Below are 21,211 nucleotides of genomic sequence, written 5' to 3' on the forward strand. Positions count from 1 at the left end.
CATTTAGTGAGACAAAGATAAACAATGATGTGAAATGAGATAATGATAGGGTTAGCAACCTCTGCAAGGTGCTGGTCAGTCCACAACACATCACAATTCAGTGCTCAAACTACACTCATATAAGACTGTGGCAAAATGTGGATCAGTTCATGTCAAGTCACATGCGTATCTTCTAAATGTGAGATCTTCTACTTGCATCATTCAAAAGTAATTCATCTACTCATGCAGGCTCATATGACTACAACATAATATATTTCTAAAAATTACTTCATTAATGAGAGTAAACATGTCAACAGAATCTATTATCAAAAATGTAATAAATCAAAATTTGATCAACAATAAATCAGCTACTGTCAATGCAGAAAGGAACGGGAAGAGAAGGATAAACTACAACACATTTAGTTGTACTAGGGGTTGGATACAGAAGAGAGTGCCCTTACCAAGAATGCAGGTGCGCCCGACGCTGGGAGCTATAATATAAGCCAGCGTTAGTGTCAGATGGTGAAAGCTACTGGTAAGTTCAAAACTGGGTCTTCAGATGATTCAGCTCAACACAGGGTTATCATTGGTTAATATATCATTTCACCGAAAATCATCTGAATGGCTGGAACTGGATGTTCGGAACAGGAGTGTAACAGAAAATCAGTTTATGTTTGTATATTTGGTGATTAAAGCTGCACTCAGCAATATTCCAGCTATATGGCAATGGTGTGTAAATAAATCAATCTGGACCAGACAAACCAGTGATTAGCATAAGCATCGATCAACTGATCTACCTGTCCTACCATTAGTCGCATCTTCCAACAAGCATGGCTTGCTGAAGACCAATTTAAACCTGGATCTTCACAGGTCATTTGAAAATCAGACCTGAATGAACCACCTCTACATTCAGACTTCCTGATATTACACAGAACCACTACAGAATATAAAGGTTTAATCTTATGTATACTTGAAATCATAACTATGTCCCCGAAATGACACATCACTTGCCCATTGCTGTTACATACTACTCAAACAAATTACAGATCCCTTGATTATTTTGTATTACTATAGTTAACCTGTCAAGTCATGTCAATGTCCTTGATTTCTTTGAGTAGCATATTTTCCCCATTCAAAATAGAACAAGCAATCAATTAAAAATGTTTCAAGTCATGGATTTAAGTTCATCATAGGTCTTCTGTCTGAAATGATCTTTTTCATCAACTGCTGATCTGTTCAGGGACCATTTGTGACATACATTTTGAAACCATTAAGTCAGCAAAACAGGTTTACAAGCAGAGATCTGATTGGCTACTACATGAGATCACAGAAAAGCATCTGATTGGCTGGAACAGGATGTTCTTGAACCAACTGAATGGTGCAAAATGTTTCCCAGGGATGTGGAACATGACAATACAGATTTCAGGAGAAGCCAATGAGACAGGTGTCTGTAATTTTCAAACACAAGATATTGGTAAAAGCTGAAGAAGTTAATCTTGTTTTAATAGTGAAAACAGAAGCTTGAGAAGAGCTTAGCAATCATCTGAAGACCCAGTGATGCTGACAATGCTTTGGAGGCAACAAATAACAGCAGCTTTGAAGCAAGATACGCCAGGTCAATAGACATTCGTACAATTGTAACCCACATACAACCACACATGTAATGCTGGAGTACTGTACTAGTGCTTAAAGCCTCAATACACCACCATACACATAGTGCTGGAATACAAATGCTTAAAGCCTCAATACGCTACCACACATTTAGTGCTGGAATACAAGTGCTTAAAGCCTCAATACACCACCACACATTTAGTGCTGGAATACTAAGTGTTTTAAAGCGCCAATACACCACCAATCTTTTAATGCTGGAATTCAAGTGCCACAATGCACCAACAGATTTAGTCAATTCAAACTTCATGCCTTAAGCATGGCCATTCCAAAAAAAAAATACACAAAAGCAAGTTACGCAAGATTCTAGGTCCTTTCAATTTGCCTGAGCATCAGTCTCCTTATAAACTTTTGAAATTTGAATAATTGTGACATGAAATGTGAATCACATTACTGAAATTAAAAGCCTGTTAAATGCTGTCCCAAATGCATTAAATTGCTACGGTGTATTAGTTTTTTAAGTCATTAATAAAGTGCAAGAATACCCAGATTTTAAGCAGTTTCAGTAATAACTATGCCATGAAAACTTATCACTCTTTTAAAACCAAAAACATATTTACAGGCATTTGAATCCTCTCAAGACATCTGTTCAAATACTACAAGAAACATAAAATAATGATCATGGTCATTATATATGATTCCTGAAGCAAACAGTAAATTAAAAGAAAGATTGCACAGCCAGATACGAGTTTATTAGCTCTATCTATGAATGCTCGAGCACTCAACAAATTAACATCTTAGGCCAAAGCAAACTCTGTCCATACACGAGGAGCAAGCGGTACCAATATATCAAAGGGGGATAACTCTGCATGACATTGTTTCAAAGGTTGGTACAAGATACAAACAGAAATCACTGTTCACCTAATTATTAAATGAGATGAGGATGATTTTACCCCAAAACACTGACAGCAAGTGACTCATGCATTAATGCAATGGCATGTATCACAAAACTGACCATTGATGTTAAGAGATACACAAATATTCTCATCCCATATTTGACAAGAGATCCTAAATAAATATATACATATCTTTATGAACTAAATAGCTTGAAACAAACTTTCTCAAAAACATTACGGATACATTTGCATATTTTAATATGTTCACATAACATAGATTTATGACTGGTTCCCATTAGTTTCAAGCCATATTAATATGACTGTTCTCATAACCTATAGTTGCAAGGGGGGAGTATTATAATGGTACTTAACATTGCTCCCCCGAGTAATGGCAGTTATATTTGCTCAAGCCTGTATATTTTAGTAGTGCCACAACCAGTTGTCCATGCTATTCACCAAATCAGGGCAAGACTTCACAAGTACATGTTAGACAACTTGTCACTGCAGAGACTCATGCACGCATGATGCTTCGAACAAGAAAGTTTAAGGTTAACAGCATTATCAATGTCAGTAATGAAAAATAACAGTTTCATCAGGACCAGAATATATATGGGAATTCAGATGAATATATGATATAATTACCGGAATATATACATGAGGAAATATGCTGCATCAACCACTATCTCATCTATCAAAGATACTTTGAAGACATTTTCTGCTATGGTGCATTACAAACATTTTGATAGGAAACATTTGCACAGAAAAATGCACCAGTTGCAGGAAAAAAGTCATGTTTGGAAAGGATGTCACCTTATCAACCCTTGTTATACGTGAAATGAACTGAAATACAGGAAGTATTTTCTATTCAACTCTTGCACCTAACATCTGAACATTTACAAGAACAAAAAACAACAACTAAAATTTCAAAAGTAATCAAAAGAAGAAATTTGATTGTATGTTCACACAGAATGACTCCTCAAGAAAATAGGCTCCTTCTGTAACCAGGGTTGACTGAGTGAGACAGTAGAGTTACTAAGCTACAGGAATCTAGATGAGATTGTGGTTTGCTGCATCATGTTGTCGGCAGCCCTGAGAAGTGGGAAAACCATGGAATGTTTAATTACCGTGCCACGGACCTCCAGCATCTTGTTCATCAACTCTTCAGCTTGGTTGCTCGTGCTCTCGAAGTTTCCACGAGTCTGAAACACAGCAAGCAGTGGGGTGTTGGAGGGAGTGGGGAACATTTCACTAACGAGTCCTAGTCATGGGACCCATAGAATAAACCAATATTCACACAGCTCAGGAATACAATTCATCTGCTGCTTTCAGCATTGAGCTATGCAATTGCACAGCACTGGGGACCAGGGAATCATTCCACAATGATCGTAGTGATAAGATGATCGTAACTCCCATACTTTAACATAGACTTATGACTGTCGTAGCGCTACAATCACTTTGTGGAACAGGGCCCTGTTCTTTGACAAGGTCCTGATAGGCCTCTTATTATGTGTATGGGGTGCTGGGGACCTTTTCTTTGACAGGGTCCTAATAGGCCTCTTACTACGAGTATGGGGTGCTGGGGATCTGTTCTTTGACAGGGTCCAAATAGGCCTCTTACTATGAGTATGGGGTGCTGGGGATCTGTTCTTTGACAGGGTCCTAATAGGCCTCTTACTACGAGTATGGGGTGCTTGGGATCTGTTCTTTGACAAGGTCCTAATAGGCCTCTTACTACGGGTATGGGGTGCTGGGGATCTGTTCTTTGACAGGGTCCTAATAGGCCTCTTACTGCGAGTATGGGGTGCTGGGGATCTGTTCTTTGACAGGGTCCTAATAGGCCTCTTACTACGAGTATGGGGTGCTGGGGATCTGTTCTTTGACAGGGTCCTAAGGGTCCTCTTACTACGTGTATGGGGTGCTGGGGATCTGTTCTTCCGACAGGGGCCTCTTACTATGAGTATGGGGTGCTGGGGATCTGTTCTTTGACAGGGTCCTAAGGGGCCTCTTACTACGTGTATGGGGTGCTGGGGATCTGTTCTTTCCTGGAATTCCTTTGAGGCATCTTACAAAATGAAAATGATACTGGAGACGTGTTCTTTTCTGGACTCCAAATGGGCCCTCCCTGGAAGTACTTGTAAGTGGGAACCTATTCTCCTTCTGAATCCCTACTGGGCCTTGTACAAGCAAAAGTTACAGGGGGATCCTATTCCAATGGGCCTCCTAAAACAAGCATGGAACAGAAGAAATTTGTTCTTCCTTGGAATTTCTGAGGGCACTAACAAAAAGCAAAGGCTACTAGGTACATGTTCTTCCTTGGAATCCAAATGGGCCTCATTCTGAAAGTATTTGGTGATAGGGACCTCTGAAATCCGTACAAGGCCTCTTACAACAAGCAAGGGTTACTGGGGAAACCTAGTCCACCAAGGAATACCAGCAGGCCTCTTTTGAATTTGGAGTTGTACAAACAAGGAATACTGTGAACCTATTCTTCTCTGACTTACCAATAGGACTCCATACAACAAGTGTTAGGTATTGGAGACCTATTCTTCCCAAGAATTCCCAACAAACAAAGGTTACTGGAGATCAACCATGATAAAGTGAGGCATTTCGTAGCTCAGTAGTGATATCTTTTGTAATCTCTTGTCTGAAGGTCTGGGAGAAATCTGTCAAAGATTTGGCTTATCTACTGGGATGTCACAGTTACCTCCCTTGTTCAAGATGCATGAAGGATTTTTGAAGTCATACATGTCCAACAACAGAAATTCCATTTCTGAGATTTTGTGGTATCCTTGTTAAATGGACTGACTGACTGACTGAGTTTGGTTTTACGCCGCTTTTAGCGATATTCCAGCAACATCACGGCGGGGGACACCAGAAATGGGCTTCACTCATTGTACCCATGTGGGGATTCGAACCTGGGTCTTCGGCGTGACGAGCCAACGTTTAACCACTAGGCTACCCCACCGCCCCTTGTTAAATGGAAGACGATTATATATCGAAATCATGTCTCATTACAATCCTTTTCCATAGCTGCCAATTCATGAAAATGAAACTAACCAGAATTACATTACTCCTGAGCCCTGAACAACTATCTAACTTCTAATTACCTTTTGGAGTCTCATTTGTAGGTCAATCATGTAGGGCTTAAACTCTCCAGCAGCCTCATGACCTGAAACATCAGCATGGCACTCTTCATGAAGGTGGAAAGTAAAAATAGTGACTCTCCTACATTCTATTCTATTAACAAAAACATTACATAATATTAGGTTTAATTAAGTTCTAAGGACCCATTTCTTACCACTGTGCGTTAAATATCTTAAATGTTAACTAAACCATTACTATTTCTCAATAACTAACATGTTAAGACATAATATAATGTACTTGGACAATTAGTCCTGTAATGAGAGGTGACGGACTGTGTGCCCTTTCTTATACGGTTCCGTCCACTCTTGTAGTGAAACAGAGTTACCTACCTTGATGGTAAAATGTCAGCCAACTGTACATGAAGGTGAGAAGCTGAAACAAGACAACAACAAAATAATCACTAGTGCCGATACACTTTCCTAAAAAGTTCAGGCTATCTTCACACACACACACACCCATCAACTTCTTAATTCTACAGAGTGACTGATTGGCGGAGTGAGTGAGTGGATATGGTTTTACTCCTTTTGCAATATTCCAGCAATATCACAGCAGGGGACACTAGAAACAGGCTTCACACCTTATACCTATGTAGAGAATCAAACCCAGGTCTTTTGCAAGATGCTGAATGCTTTAACTATTAGACTACTACCCCAACTCTATTGCAATATTCTGAATCAGGGGTCAATAATATTGAAATGTGGTCCAAGCCAATGTTCAGCAATTTGAGCCATAGTTTGTATCAAAATATGAGATCGTTGAATAGTTGAGAAAACCAATGTTGATGATTGGGTAACCCTGGCTTCCAAGGTCTTGGGGAAGTGAGTTGGGTTTAATGCTGCTGTTGAACAAGGGAGGTAACTATGATATACCAGGTGTCTTAATTTATTCATGACATTTCAGCTTTAAATGAGAACATAATGCTTAGTCGCCTATGAAAAATCATGACATTATCATTAAGATCATTACTACAGAAAATCTTGGAACTGAACCCCAAACTATCATATCCTTGCATTGATAAGGCGGATTTAACTCTGCATAGCTTACTTAAGTAGTAGTCTGCAAACATACTACTTACAATTTCCACAAACTCAAACTTCTTCTTTTCTTGAACCTCCTGGAGCTGCAGCACGTACTTCATGGACGCCTGGTAGAAGCCCCGCCTCTCCATCTCCAGAGATGCATCAGCCTAGAACAAGAAACATCATACAACTTGTGAAGAGTAACTCTAGGTACACAAGCATTACCTCCCTTTCACTTGAACCGTTCCCACATTTGAAGACAGCATGTCATAACATCTTTTGCACAAATTTTACAGAACTAGAAGTGAGTGAGTGAGGTTTTACACTGTTTTCAGCAATATCACAGCAGGGGACACAAGAATTGGCTTCACACATTGTACCATGTGGGTAATCGAACCCGGGTGTTCAGCGTAACAAGCGGACACTGGCTTGCAGACCGCCTCTACAGAACTTGGAAGATTAGAAACCCCCAAGAATTTGCTTCATGCATCATACCATGCTGGTAATCAAACCTTGGACCTTGGACTCTACCTCCAGGCACAATTACTTTCTCTTAACAATCTATCTCTTCAACATGTTCAAACATAATTAATAAATTATGATCTTACAATTCATATTGTTTATTAGTTTGTGAATATTTTGGGTACAAATATACCTTGACACTTAATTTAAGTCCCATGTTTTTATCACAGGGTCACATTCCTTCATAGTGATTCACGCTTCTAAATGACCCTTGTGGATGATAATACTGCTGGTCTATGCTCCCAATGTCAGAGCACACCTGTCATATAACATTACAGGTCTATGGTGTCAATGTCAGTGCACACCTGTCATATAATCACTTCCTACTGACCTGCTGTGATATCACAGACCACATGCCCTCCAGGCAACTCAGATCAAGGCCACATGCAGGTCAAAGGTCACCCTCCACTATCAGTGTGTCGAAGACAGGGTGTCAATGTCACCACGTATTATCACAGTAGTGATACACACAGGGAGGAGCACCAAAATAAACCTGGTCACACTCGCTGTACGCTTGGGTGTGGTTGCTTTGTAGCATAAAACATGCTGGTGGTATAGTTGTTCAGCATCAAACAGTTAGCTTAACACATATTCTTTCATGCTTTATTTTGGCTAAACCCTAGACTGAGAAGATAATACAGTCGACTTTATCAAGCTAATTAGCGTTCGACAATGCAGCCTTCAAAATGGGTCATCCAAAATGTCCTTAAAGTTTTGGGGTTTTTTTTAATTTGGTAGAGAGATAGTGGAATAAAAATGTCCTCATGCCATTGTTTCCTGCAATTAAAGTGAAATTTGTCTGTAATTAATGACAACTGGTCACCACTGTAAGATAGTCCTCGCTGAGTGAGTGAGTGAGTGAGTGAGTGAGTGAGTGAGTGAGTGAGTGAGTGAGTGAGTGAGTGAGTGAGTGAGTGAGTGAGTGAGTGAGTGAGTGAGTGAGTGAGTGAGTGAGGTTTTACATCACTTTTAGCAAAATTCCAGTAATAATACCAGAAATGGCTTTACATATTGTGGAGAATCAAACCCGGGTCTTCGTCGTGATGAGCGAACGCTTTGACCACTAGGGTAACCCCTCCGCCCCCAATAGTTTCAGAGGCACTTCTGTGTGCTGGTGTTATTGTTAGCATGTGCATGTGTTATCAAGTACAAGTGTATGTGTGTATTTGATGGTGTCAGTGTGTTAACTTTTGTGTGTCAGTGTGTGTTTGTTGTTTACATTACATTACATTACATTGATATACATTTATATAGCGCTAATATCCAGTCTTCAGAAGACTGCTCAAGAGCGCTGCTGAACTCCGTATGCAATGCTGAACAAGTGAGTTTTTAATCTGGATTTGAAAATATTGAATGTCTGTACTGATCGAAGAGAGAGGGGTAATTTGTTCCACAAAGCTGGGCCGGAAACCTGAAAAGACCTTTCACCAAATGTCTTGGTCCGGCTGACTACAGTCTGGCACATGTGTTGTTGTGATGACCTCAGATGGCGTGTTGGTTGATATTCTTGCACAAGGTCTGAGAGATAAACTGGTGCCATGTTGTGCAAGGCTTTGAACATCAGTATCAATATTTTGTGATGGATACGTTGTCGGATGGGTAACCAGTGCAATGTGATCAGAACAGGTGTTATATGCTCTGTCTTCTTTGTGCGTGTCACAACTCGGGCAGCTGAGTTCTGGACTCTCTGTAACTTGCTCAGAAGATATTCTGGAATCCCCTACAGCAGAGCATTGCAATAGTCCAACCGAGATACTACATATGCTTGCATCAATGTTGCAGCAGTTTGCTGGTTGATGTACTTCCTGATTAAGCCTATGTTGCGGATGAAATAGTAGGCATTCTTGCACATTTTATTGACATGCTTTTCAAGGCTAATAGTGCTGTCAAATATCACCCCAAGATTGCGAGCATGATCAGTGGGTTCAATGATACACTCATTAATTTCGAGTCTTATTGAAGACAACCTTTGTCGTATGCTGAACTTGAACAGAGAATGAGCATTTCTGTTTTGTCTTGATTCAGCTTCAGGAAATGTCTGGTCATCCATTTTGGATATCAGCAATACAATTTTGAATTGCCGAACATGCTGCATCGCAGGATGACGACTGCAGAGGCTTGAAACCTAGGTAGAGTTGGGTATCGCTCATGCATAAGTGAAAAGCAAGGTTGTGTGATCGGGCTATGTCTCCAAGTGGTGATGTATAAATGACAAACAGAAGCGGACCGAGGACTGACCCTTGAGGCACTCCAAATTGAAGTTCTTCCTTCTCCGAAATTGTTCCATTTATACACACTGACTGAAGTCGGTCTGATAAGTACGATCTGATCCACTTTAACGCTAGACCAGTGACCCTGATTCTACGTTCAAGGATGGAGATTAAGATGCCGTGGTCTACCGTGTCAAACGCAGCGGATAGGTCCAGTAAGACTAGGATGGCTCCTCCTGTAGAATCAACAGCACACAATAAGTCATTCTGCACACGAACTAGCCGCCTCGGTGCTGTGCCCTTGCCGATATGCAGATTGCATAACTTCAAACAAGCAGTTTGATTCCATGTGCTCTTTGAGTCTTGATGCAACAACACGCTCCATGAGTTTTGAGAAATACGACAGGTTAGATACTGGCCTGTAGTTCTTCATTATCTCAGAGTCAAGCTGGCTCTTCTTTATGAGAGGACTGACAAGAGCTTCCTTCATTGACAGTGGCACTGATCCTTCTGAGAAAGATGTGTTTATTGTGTGCATCAGGATAGGAGCAACAGAGTCAAGGCACTCCCTTAGGAACCATGTTGGCACGGGTCTAGGGAACATGATTTACCCGACTCATCTTAATTATCTCACCCACTTCTTTTCAGTTGTATCACCGAAAAAGGCCAGTGGGAAAAAATCACAACAGTCTATATCTTGGCTGTATGCAGGCAAGGTATCAGATTGGAGATTTTCCAAACATGTCCTTATAACTTGAATTTTCTCTTTGAAGTACTTTGCAAACTTGTTTTGCGAAGTTCATCCAGTGCATCAAAGGTTGGTAGAACTTTATCTGTTTTCTTGAACAAGAGCTTGTTTGAAAGTCGATAAACCTCTTTAACATTAGAAGCTCCATTTAACTGCTCAACAAAATAGCATCTCTTGGTTTTCTCTATCAAACAGGTAACCATATTCCTTTGGATATTGAAAAGCTGTTTGTGAATGGAAAGTCCAGTTCGTCTCATTTGTCGTTCTAGTTTTCTGCGTTTCTTTTTTTCATTGCGTATGTTGTCATTGTACCAAGCGGCATTTTGGTGTATTGTAACTTTCTTTGATACCTGTGGTGCATGCTTGTCCAAAGTTTCCTTCAATGCCTCATTGTACAGATCAACGCTTTCATCAGAGGATCTGTTCCCATGGTGTACCAGGGCATTGTCGAGATCTTGTTTGAAGCTAGGCATATTGATAGTTTTCCATCTTCTGAACACCAGTTCTTGTATTTCTCGCCTGGGGGCAACGATGTTCGTGTTGAACAGAACGGCAAAGTGATCCGACTTAACTGACTGGTCCAGTGTGATATCGGTGATGTCAAGTTCATTGTCTCTAGTAATAACTAGATCCAGAATATGTCCTTTGCTGTGGGTGGGCTCCTTTACATGCTGGTGCAAACCGTGAGATTGAAGAAGATTATTGAACCTTACAACGTCTCTCCTCTGTGGCATATCAACATGAAGATTGAAGTCACCGCTCATGAGTAACTTTCCAGGAAGTGTCACAATGCTGTCAAGCAGCAAAGGGAAAGATTTAATGAAAGTTGCTTCTTGCCCAGGTGGACGGTAAACCACAATCAGGGTTATGGATTGATTATCTACAGATAGTGTCACTGCTAGAACTTCACAGGACGACTCCCAATTTGTGAGTTTTATCCTTGAACACTGTAGAGTTTTTCTATATACAATGGCCACGCCTCCTCCTCTCTTGGTATTCCTTGGCACCTGAATGCACTTGAATCCAGGAGGAGTCATTTTGCCAATGGCAATCTTATCTGTGTCATCCTTACGTAACCATGTTTCTGTGACTGCCAGAACATCAAGGTTATTGTCTACAATTAGATCACACAATGACTGAGCCTTATCAGTCGAGGAATCATAGGTTTTAGCTGATCTTGAGTTGATAGTGCTAAACTTCAAAGTATGTACCTTGTATGTACATGATCCATTTAAGTGTTTTAGTTTCATTGAAGAGAGACGTGAAACCTCCCGTTGTTGACAACGCCCGCCACGGTAGCCCCGACGTGTTTTCTTGATGCGACAGATGCCAAAGTCTCTTAATGTTTTAATTGTAGTGGCTGGTATTCTGTCGTGTTTTGTGACAGCCAGAGATTGCAAGTCACTCGAGGTGTAAGTTAACATTGTGATAAGCAGCAACCAGGGAAACGTATACATAATCAGACACATGGTGAAGCGCTGATCACATAGCTTACATATAGCCAGGTCACCACGGTCCTGGTCCTTGAATGAACAATAGGTACACCAAACACAATAGGCAGGCCTGATTGGAAAGATCTTTAAGCTTGGGGTAATCAGGTTGGTGTGAAGAAAAATACCTTGTTCAATGGTGAAAATTTGTCAGGTAGTTAATGCCTTATATGTCATATTTTGACATAAGATTCAAGAAATCAAATCCAGTAGATGTAAGCACTCACATATGTTCCATCTTCATGTCAAATTTGAAAGACGTGTTTAACCCCATACTCAGCAACATTTCACGTGTACAATGGCAATCAATCAAGGCACCTAGACCACCTGATTCTTTAGTTGCCATATACAACCAGAATGGGTTGCTGTGGACCTCTAATAACATGGCATCCTCATGGATGGAACTGACATACCTCCTGAAGAATGGACTCATTCACTTTCGTCTTCATATTGAGATACCTCTCCAGGGACTGGCAATATTTTGTTGTCTGCTTGTCAAACATTTTCTTGCCCTCCTGAAAACATTAAACATATGCCTTACAAAAGTGTATCACCTTTGTCCAGTTTAGCTAATTTGGATTTTATTTTTTCAAATGGTACTTAACAATCATCAACTCTAGCGCTACGTCAGTAGAACTGACTTAAGTCTTCTACTGTATTTGTAAACATGACTGGTAAAAGATAAGAATCATCACCATCAAACAGTGTGTGAATAGATGAAAGAGTTGAGTTCAACACTCAATGATTCAATGAGAGCATACGAACCTTGACTTGACCGATCTTTTCTTTGCGGAAATTTTCCAACGGTTTAAGGAACTGGTCTGTTGCAGTCTCAAGCTGAAATTAGATCCATCATAAACCAATAGACTAAAACAACACTACAAACACTAATTTCAGACATGACGCACAATTTTTAAGATGTATCGTTATAGTCTGTTTGCAGTGAAAATGTACCAATGAATTTCACTTTAAACAAAAGAGTAAATCAAATAAAGTGAAATTAAGATTGCGAATCCTCATAATTTTACCTTGCCGATTGAACATTTAAATCTCAAAATTTTATTCAAATTAGGGTAAAAGTTGTTTAACAAACGATCATAGATTCAAATCGCTATTACTGGTTTGTATTACAATGGGGTAAGCGCAGTAGTTGGAACAGTGAAACAAATGCATGTGCGGAACGTGAAGAGCGTTAACTTATAACAACCCTTGTCGTTTTCGGTGTTTCATTTAATGTGCATACCCCCTTGTGATACAAACCAATAATAGCCATGCGAGACTATGATCGTTTGTTAAACAACTTTTATCCTAAGTCGAATAAAATTCTGAGATTTAAATGTTCAATTGGCAAGGTAAAATCATGAGGTTTCGCAGTCTTAATTTCACTTTATTTGCTTTACCTTTTTGGTTTAAACTGTCATTCATCGGTACGTTTTCACTGCACACTATAGTTGAGCATGATACAGAACCATAATGTCGTCAAATATTAATTTGATCATGATGTTGACTGGCTATCTTTATTTGCAACAAACCACTCAGAATTTAAGAATTCTTTTTTATTAAACAACACTGATTCTCAGTTTCAGTGGGAATTATAGGGATGTTTCACCTCACACTCACAGATATCATAGAGAAAAAGCTGCTGTATAGCACGAATAATGTTCCACATAACTGTGGTAGGATATAAAAAAATGTACCATGTTAATCATTTTGACCAACCAATCCACATTCAAACATTAGAAAAAGTACAGGATTGAAGGACCTGTTCTGAGATGGACCTGATTTTTTTTGTAAGGACCTGAATCATATTGGTCTATTGCTGAAAACAGATCTATGTATGAGGCAGATAGCTGTGATAACAGCAAACAATGAAATCAACAGGTACTAGAATCTTACGAGTTTCTCACGCTCCTCTTCAATGGAGAAGAGCAGCCTCCCGAACTCCTTGAGTGACTGGGCTGAAAATAGAAATGTTATCATCAGTATAACAAAGGATATACCAGATCAATGTCACCTGAGACTGTCATCCATGGCCCCTGTTTTCAGGACCCGTACAGTAAATCACATGTACGTGTATAGGATGCAATACTTTCCATGTGCAAAAAACCCCCAGAATAAATATACTTTTAAAACGAACTGATTCACTTGTTTGGATGCAAATGTGTGTTCAGCCGATTCATTTTTCAGGTTCAGGTTAAGAGACAAAACACACAGTAATCTCAATCTCTGTCCAAGACCAAGCAGAACAGGAAATACAAATTTAATGGGAAATTGTCATGTCTCATGATGTTATATTCTAATTTTTATTGACTAAGTTTGTTAACACCTTTTCTTTTACCTGTATTCGCCTTAATGGAGATGATGTAGTTTTTTTCTGTGCATAAATACTGATAATCATTCTTTAAATAAATACTGGATTCCACAGAGTGGAATATACATTATGCTTGGGTGCACATTATACAAGATTATTCAGTACACTTATTTCCCAATGATGTTTGTTCAAGAAATTCCCATGAATGATATGAAAAACTGAATTACTTTCTATTGCCTGACATGGGTTTGTTGACATTAAAAGTAAATATCTACACTAAGCAAACATCAGTGTGCCAAGTATTTTTCTGTATAAACATGATAAGAAAGGGTTTACAATTTATTCATACTGTATAAATACAACAAGAACATAATATCTACAGTCTATTTCTCCAATCACAACCTCTGACAATCTAGACATCTTAATCCAAGCAATGCTTGACAAAGAGGTTGACTTGCCAATGTGTTGAACTAGTCTTTTCGCACCAACTGATATGTTCCTTTGTTAGAAAGGGGGAACAGTAGGGTGAGGGACTGATGACACTGTAAAGCCCAGACAACCGGGCACTAGTCAACATTCAATCATTCTGGGCCACAGGCAACTGAGTACTAGTCAACCATCAGACCTTCTGGATCACAGACCAATGGGTACTAGTCAACTATCAATCCTTCTGGGCCTAGATTTTCAAAGCTCTCTTAGCGCTAAGATAGTCGTAAGTGCCATACATTAACATTAACCTACCGACTATCTTAGGGCTAAGAGAGCTTCGAAAATCTCGGCCCTGGGTCACACTCACAGACAACCAAGTATTAATCAACCATCAATCTTTCTGGGGCACAGACAACCGGGTATTTGTCAACCATCACAACCATGTTCTACTCAACTATCAATCCTTCTGAGGCACAGAGAACCAAGTACAAATCAACCATCAGTGAAGCAGAGTGTGAAACAGCCATCTGGGTGGGGACACATCCAGTAGGGAGCAGAGTAGACTACTGGGTGTGAAACAGCCATCTGGGTGGGGAGAGATGGGTGTGGTCAGGCTAGAGGAGATGGACAGCCATCAGGGTGGGGCAGACAGCTGGGTATGGAGCAGAGTAAACAGCCATCTGGGTAGGGAGAGATCCAGTAGGGAGCAGGCTAGGAGATGGACTAACAGCAGGGTGGGGGCAGACAGCTCGGTATGGAGCAGAGTAGACTACAGGGTAGGGAGAGATGGGTTTGGTCAGGCTAGGGAGATGGAATAACAGCAGGGTGGGGGGCAGACAGCTGGGTATGGAGCAGGGTAAAGGATATACAGCTGGATGGGGGACAGACAACGGCATGTTGGGACATCCTTGTCTTCTTTCCAAGGAACAAACACATAAATCCAAGACTTATTACAATTCTGTTAATTCTTCAGTAAACGTATGTTAGATAATCTGAACGATTTGTAAAGTGTCGGATGAATTCTACTTGTGGCCATACCAACATCTTAAATACCCATTAATCAGAATTTTTATCGCCAAACCTCAACATCTTTAGTAGGAACCCCATCAAGCAATAAATACCCTGATAGCAGCTGATACAGGAAGCAAACTGATTCCCTTCTCTCAGACAAAAAGCCAGTGGAAGATAGTGTCAGGAATGTGAGATGTGAACCTGGTGATAGTGCAACTATGTAAATAATGCACATTCCATGTGGCTAGCCAGGGGATACAGCTGGTGTAAACACAGGGGACTGTATAGACTATAGCCTGAGTAGCCAGCTACTGCCAGGTAATAACAGTTCAATTAGCCATGCTAGCGCTGCTGCTGCCGTAGATTGGACGATACCGACTTCAGAGACCCCTTGTTTTACCGTATTCACCAAAACAGAGGTGCAACTTGCTCTACTATTACTGATACACATCTTGAGCCTTTGCCCTTCTGCATGCATACTTCCTCAAAGTATACAATCCTTGCATTAGACAGGCACCTGTACTATTTATTCAGATTTTAACATTCTTTTTAGGACTTGTTGTTTAGTAAATTTGTACCTTAAAAATTGTAAGCTGGGCCTTTAAGTCAAAATTAAAAATTATCATCATGATAATGTTATGAATTTGAGTGCATTATGTTGTCTTTTATAACTGTGTTTTCTCATTCATTGTAATCAAATAAACTCATTTTCTTGGACATTGACCAAATGTCATACACAAAGTGCAAATTTTTACTCAGATTTGGAAGGATAATGAATAATGTTCTATCAAAAGTTTACGATGACATGAAAATGCACTGATCCCAATAGTCTCTATATAATCACTGAGTTCACACAGACTTGACGATATGGAATCAACATATTTTAGTTCAGCAGACTCGTTTCTTACTGGGTTTCATTATCTAAAACAGTTGATATCAGCCCTGTGCAGCGACATTCAGTTTACTGGACTATGTATGGTATAGACTGTAATAGGGCACCTGTTGTACCATGCTGTCAGATTTTACATCAAGTGAAACGACAACGCCATCTGGTGGATGAAACCCATCAGCTCCCAGTATATATCTGTCTGTGGTTCCAGTAGGTTGGTATATACAAAGCTCCCATGCACAGACATTCCATTGGGAGTATACACTAATTCCCCAAATACTACGCTTTTATCGGAGGTGGGGTGTGATATCTGACCATACTCCCCTATGTGTGGCATGCCTAAACTGCCTTCACAGCATTGTCTACAATATAATTCACTTTGAAAGAAGTTAATTGATGTCAAGAACATGATGCATCATAGTAAAAGGATACCTAATCAGAATCCAAGAAAACCATTGTTTGGATTTCAGTAAATTTTATTCCTACAATATCTTATAATAGGGGCTATTACAAGGCTGACTGACTGAGTGAGTTTGGTTTTATGCCTCTTTAAGCAATATTCCAGCAACATCACGGCAGGGGACACCAGAAATGGGCTTCACACATTGTACCCATGTAGGGATTCATACCAGGGGTGGAAATAACCCATTGCCCGACGTCCCAGTCCAGTGTTTTTTTCTGTCGGCAAGCAAATTTGTATATCACACTGTACCGGTCCAGTTGACCCAATGTGTTGGGAAAATCGGTATAGTGGGAAAATTATCAGGGCAAGTGACTTTCGTGCCACTGATGAGTACACTATCAATTTTAAAGTTATTTCCACCCCTTTCGGTATGATGTGAGCTACACTAGACTACCCCACCGCCCCGGCTATTACAAGAAGTGTTTGTAAGAATGATGTTTTCTCATCAGAACAGTGACTAAAATGGCAGACTGAATATACACTCCTTGACATACAGAATCATGAAAAAACAAGTCAGTGCTAAAAGTGTGTCTTAGAGCCCAACATCTGGTTGAAAGAAATAGAGTCTAGTCATTATTAAACATTTGTTAGAGAGGCCATTACTGTCAAAACATTCTGGAACAACCTGACATACAATAACCAACAGCTACATGACATCGCAAAGAAAGGTAATTTACTACGAGAGAAGCAAGGTGTCAAAGTCTTCCCGTGGTGCATGACGACATAATCTGCATGATCTGACACCCCTGTGCCATGTGTAACATATTGATGCTATTTAACAAACTCCTTGGTCTACAAATACATCACTAATCTTCAACATAATTATTCCAACACACGTAGTACAGCCCCTAGGGAGACTTCCTCCCTTCAGACAAAACATAAACTGGGAGAGCCCTTGAAGATTGCTGGAAGAGTTACATCTAGATTCTAGAATGTTGTTTACAGACAGATTTGGCTTGCTGAAGTGACCGTGGGGAAATCAGGCCCACCAATCTTGTAGTGGCGAGATAGGAACTGTTACTTCCAAAACCTTAACACTGCCAATGTTGGCATAATCAACATGCTGCCTCTTTAAAATATGTCTTTTGCTTTCTTTGGATTGCCAGCAGCAGGTTTATCTGGAGTTGTTGTCAGCGCAGGAGCAGGTTTTAACAGAATACTGCAAGCATGAAAGAACAATGCAGAAATGTGCGGCTGTATTTCATACTTGTCCACAAAACAGGGAGAGACGGTTTCTAGCATCCATTTGATCATTCGCAAAACAAGAAGTTTCAAGTAATGTTAGGCAGGTGTGACTCCTCTATGCAAGGCAATTTTGGAAATGAGTCAGAGAAATTCCAGCTAGTGAGTAAATGGGTACTGATCCATATGACTTCAAGCACATGCACAAGACATGAGACACCAAGATTCTTACTGTGCTATCAAAGAAGGATTGAACTCAAACCTTCTCCATGACAACTGAGCAGAAACACAACATGGCCACCTGGAAGTGACTAGGGCTGTGTAAACCTAATGAATTGTGATTATTTTGCCTTGTTTGTTTGTTGTTTAATGCCTCACTTGACAAAATTCCATCTACATGCATATAGTGGTTGTCTGTAAATAATCATGCCTGAACCAGACAATCCAATGATCAACATCATGAGCATCGATCTATGCAACTGGGATACAATGAGCAAGTCAGCAAGCTTGACCACCTGATCCTGTGAGCTGCATGGGTTGCTGAAGACCAATTTTAACCTGGATCTTCATGAACTGCTATTTTGTGATGAATGCATCTGTATTGAAATACATATTGTAATATACTGCAATACATGCATGGTCAGATTTTATATTTTTCGGACAGCAGTATTTCCTCTGGCTATAATGAGGCAGACGATGCGCCACACAGACATTGTAAAGATGATGTTGTGTTTCTAAGATAAACTTGTCTTTAATAAATAAGTGACATTTTCTACAATTGTTCATGTGATAATTGAGAAAACAGCAGATTTTCTTAAGTATCTGAAAAAAATGCAACACAGAAAAAATTGTTCTGAGATATTTTGGGAGCTTTTGACAGTGATTCTCACTGCTAATAGATGGAGTTCCCATTTTCTTTATACTAAAGTAACTACTACTCAGCACGGTCAGTCCCACCATATTGTAGCCATGGATACAGGGGATATAGCAGCATTAGAGAACAATCACTTTCTCATTTCTGCATTTTCATGAATGAATTTGGAAGAGAAAGATCACATTTGTGCCAAGAGCATGCACAAGTACATGTATACAGGCATTCTAAATGACCATTATTATTATCATCATTTATTTGTCTGAATATCTGTGCAGATTTTATTTTAAACAATACATTTAAAAAGGTGACTTTTTTTAATTCATCAAATATACCAGAACAGAGGAGGATAATTATTTTCAGAACATTACTGCATTAAAAACCTCTCAGCCTCACTTCACCATCCCTCATAATAAATGATTAGTGCCTAGTACCATACAGTCCTACAAATGATGAACACCACTGAAGAAAGCATATTTAAATAACTTGGGAATTTAAAAATTGAATCATACAAATTTAGCAAGGAGTGATTTGTTTAGGTTAAATGTCTCACACAGTGCTGCTTGAAATCATGAAACTCTTTCAACTCACAGTAATGCATTTTAATTTGATTCCTACCCTGAAAATCCTTTTAAAAGTAAAACCTTACTTGATTATACCAATAGCCCTACTGTGTACTGATACTAACAGCATCCAAGCCCCTAGAGACAATTAAGCTCCCACAGCTGTAGACTAAGGCTTAGTCTCTGAATATATATAATTTTGATAGTAACAAACAAGCCCATTTATATTGAAAAGGAGCCCTAGGGAGACCAGAGATTCAGAACCTGAGGAAACCTAGACTTGCTTTATTTAGGGCTTTAGCACTGCAGAGAAGGCTTGGCAGTGGGGAAAATAATGTGGTTCAGGGACTGTGAGACAGACTACCACAGCTGGTGCAATATCACAGGTTCATCCTGCACTAGGATGTGCAGGACACTGGGACTAAGCCTGATCAGACTGTTCCTCCAAGATCAAACGACAAATGTGGTACTTCATAAAAGTTTCAGTGGGATGACTACAGTCTGCCTCTCTCTGGGTCTCAATCTGATGCAGAAACATTCACATTGATAGCATCAGATTTGGACAGGTCCGAACACATTCTATTATCTTGTGTGTACAGATGCAGAATGTACTGTAATGTTCTGAGCTGTGGGGTTCTATTTTAATCACAACAGTTTGTCCTGGGATAAAACAACCCCTGTAGGATAAGCATGCCTGTGTGCATTAGTGAGTGAGTGTGAGATATTTATGCCCCAGCCAGCAAAATCAATGTGGCATATGAGATATGTGAGAGAGAGAGAGAGAGAGAGAGAGAGAGAGAGAGAGAGAGAGAGAGAGAGAGAGAGAGAGAGAGAGAGAGAGAGAGAGAGAGAGAGAGAGAGAGAGAGAGAGAGAGAGAGAGAGAGAGAATGTGTGAGTGAGTGGGTGGATATGGATGGAAGGAAGGAAAGATTGAAGGATGGATGGATGGGTGAGTGAGTGAGTGTTAAATACAATAGATGATGATACAATCACTATATCACATGGGTCTCTCTACATTAATAAAGCCTTGATTCAACAAACTTTTAAGCCCATGAGAAACAACAGCAGTTTCAACATCACCAAAATTTACAGGTCTTTGTCATTATAAACCTGGATTTTGACAAAACCATAATTACCTTTCCATGTATTATATCTTTGAAAACATAATTCCAAAACATAACACATGCAAAGCCAAGCCAAAATTTCCCTCCACAACAAAAACTATAATGACATGTTGACATACAAGAATACAATCTCACAGTAAACAAGACAGGACTCAATCCAGGCAGAGCATAAGTGTCATATAATGTGTAAGTTTCAACCATGATGATCTGACGATGACTGACCACACAATACCTGTACTAATCAGGTGATAACACCTACAGGTAAATCATGGCCCGTGAAGGAATGTCACGACTACACCAGTCTATCAGTGATAGATGTCACACATGGCGACTGACTCACTCTCATGCACTACATGCTAATGTTCTCACAGAAACTCACAAACTACTGCTGGGATCAACCCGTGTCATGCGACAAAGATGGCTGCCATGACAATGTCAGTGTATGTCAGAAGACAGATCAGAAAAATGCATTACAGTCTCTTTAGAACTTCTTAGGGACAAAGTGTACCGAAGTACATTCCTTAAGCCTTATAACTGTTTTTGTTGGTTTATGAACTCAGGGATTGGGATAGAGAACTTTGACAGTGGGTCATTTTCAGGATTATTAGGCATTTTCTGAATTTAGAATGGGCCACTGCCCTTGTATCAATAGTAAACTTCAAAATTTTAATGGGCCATTTTTATTCTAATGTGCAAAATGGTCCATGGCCCCTGCCTTTCCCAATCCCTGGAACTAGACATACCCAAAACG

General features: G+C 39.9%; 1 protein-coding gene across 1 annotated transcript in view; it reads right to left on the reverse strand.

Annotated features, from left to right (window-relative positions):
• Positions 1 to 21,211, reverse strand: part of LOC124254640 (rho GTPase-activating protein 26-like) — a 99,787-nt gene that overhangs the window by 38,162 nt on the left and 40,414 nt on the right. Inside the window, exons 3-10 of the mRNA XM_046688483.1 lie at positions 13,513 to 13,574; positions 12,382 to 12,453; positions 12,030 to 12,131; positions 6,703 to 6,813; positions 5,957 to 5,999; positions 5,591 to 5,652; positions 3,608 to 3,682; positions 2,208 to 2,243 (exon numbers count right to left, since the gene is read on the reverse strand). Coding sequence (XP_046544439.1) covers positions 2,208 to 2,243; positions 3,608 to 3,682; positions 5,591 to 5,652; positions 5,957 to 5,999; positions 6,703 to 6,813; positions 12,030 to 12,131; positions 12,382 to 12,453; positions 13,513 to 13,574 — 563 coding nt within the window. The remainder of the gene's footprint in view (positions 1 to 2,207; positions 2,244 to 3,607; positions 3,683 to 5,590; positions 5,653 to 5,956; positions 6,000 to 6,702; positions 6,814 to 12,029; positions 12,132 to 12,381; positions 12,454 to 13,512; positions 13,575 to 21,211) is intronic.

Source organism: Haliotis rubra, unplaced genomic scaffold, assembly GCF_003918875.1.
Source record: "Haliotis rubra isolate DU_JTF1 unplaced genomic scaffold, ASM391887v1 Scf579, whole genome shotgun sequence".
NCBI classification, from domain to species: Eukaryota; Metazoa; Mollusca; class Gastropoda; order Lepetellida; family Haliotidae; genus Haliotis; species Haliotis rubra.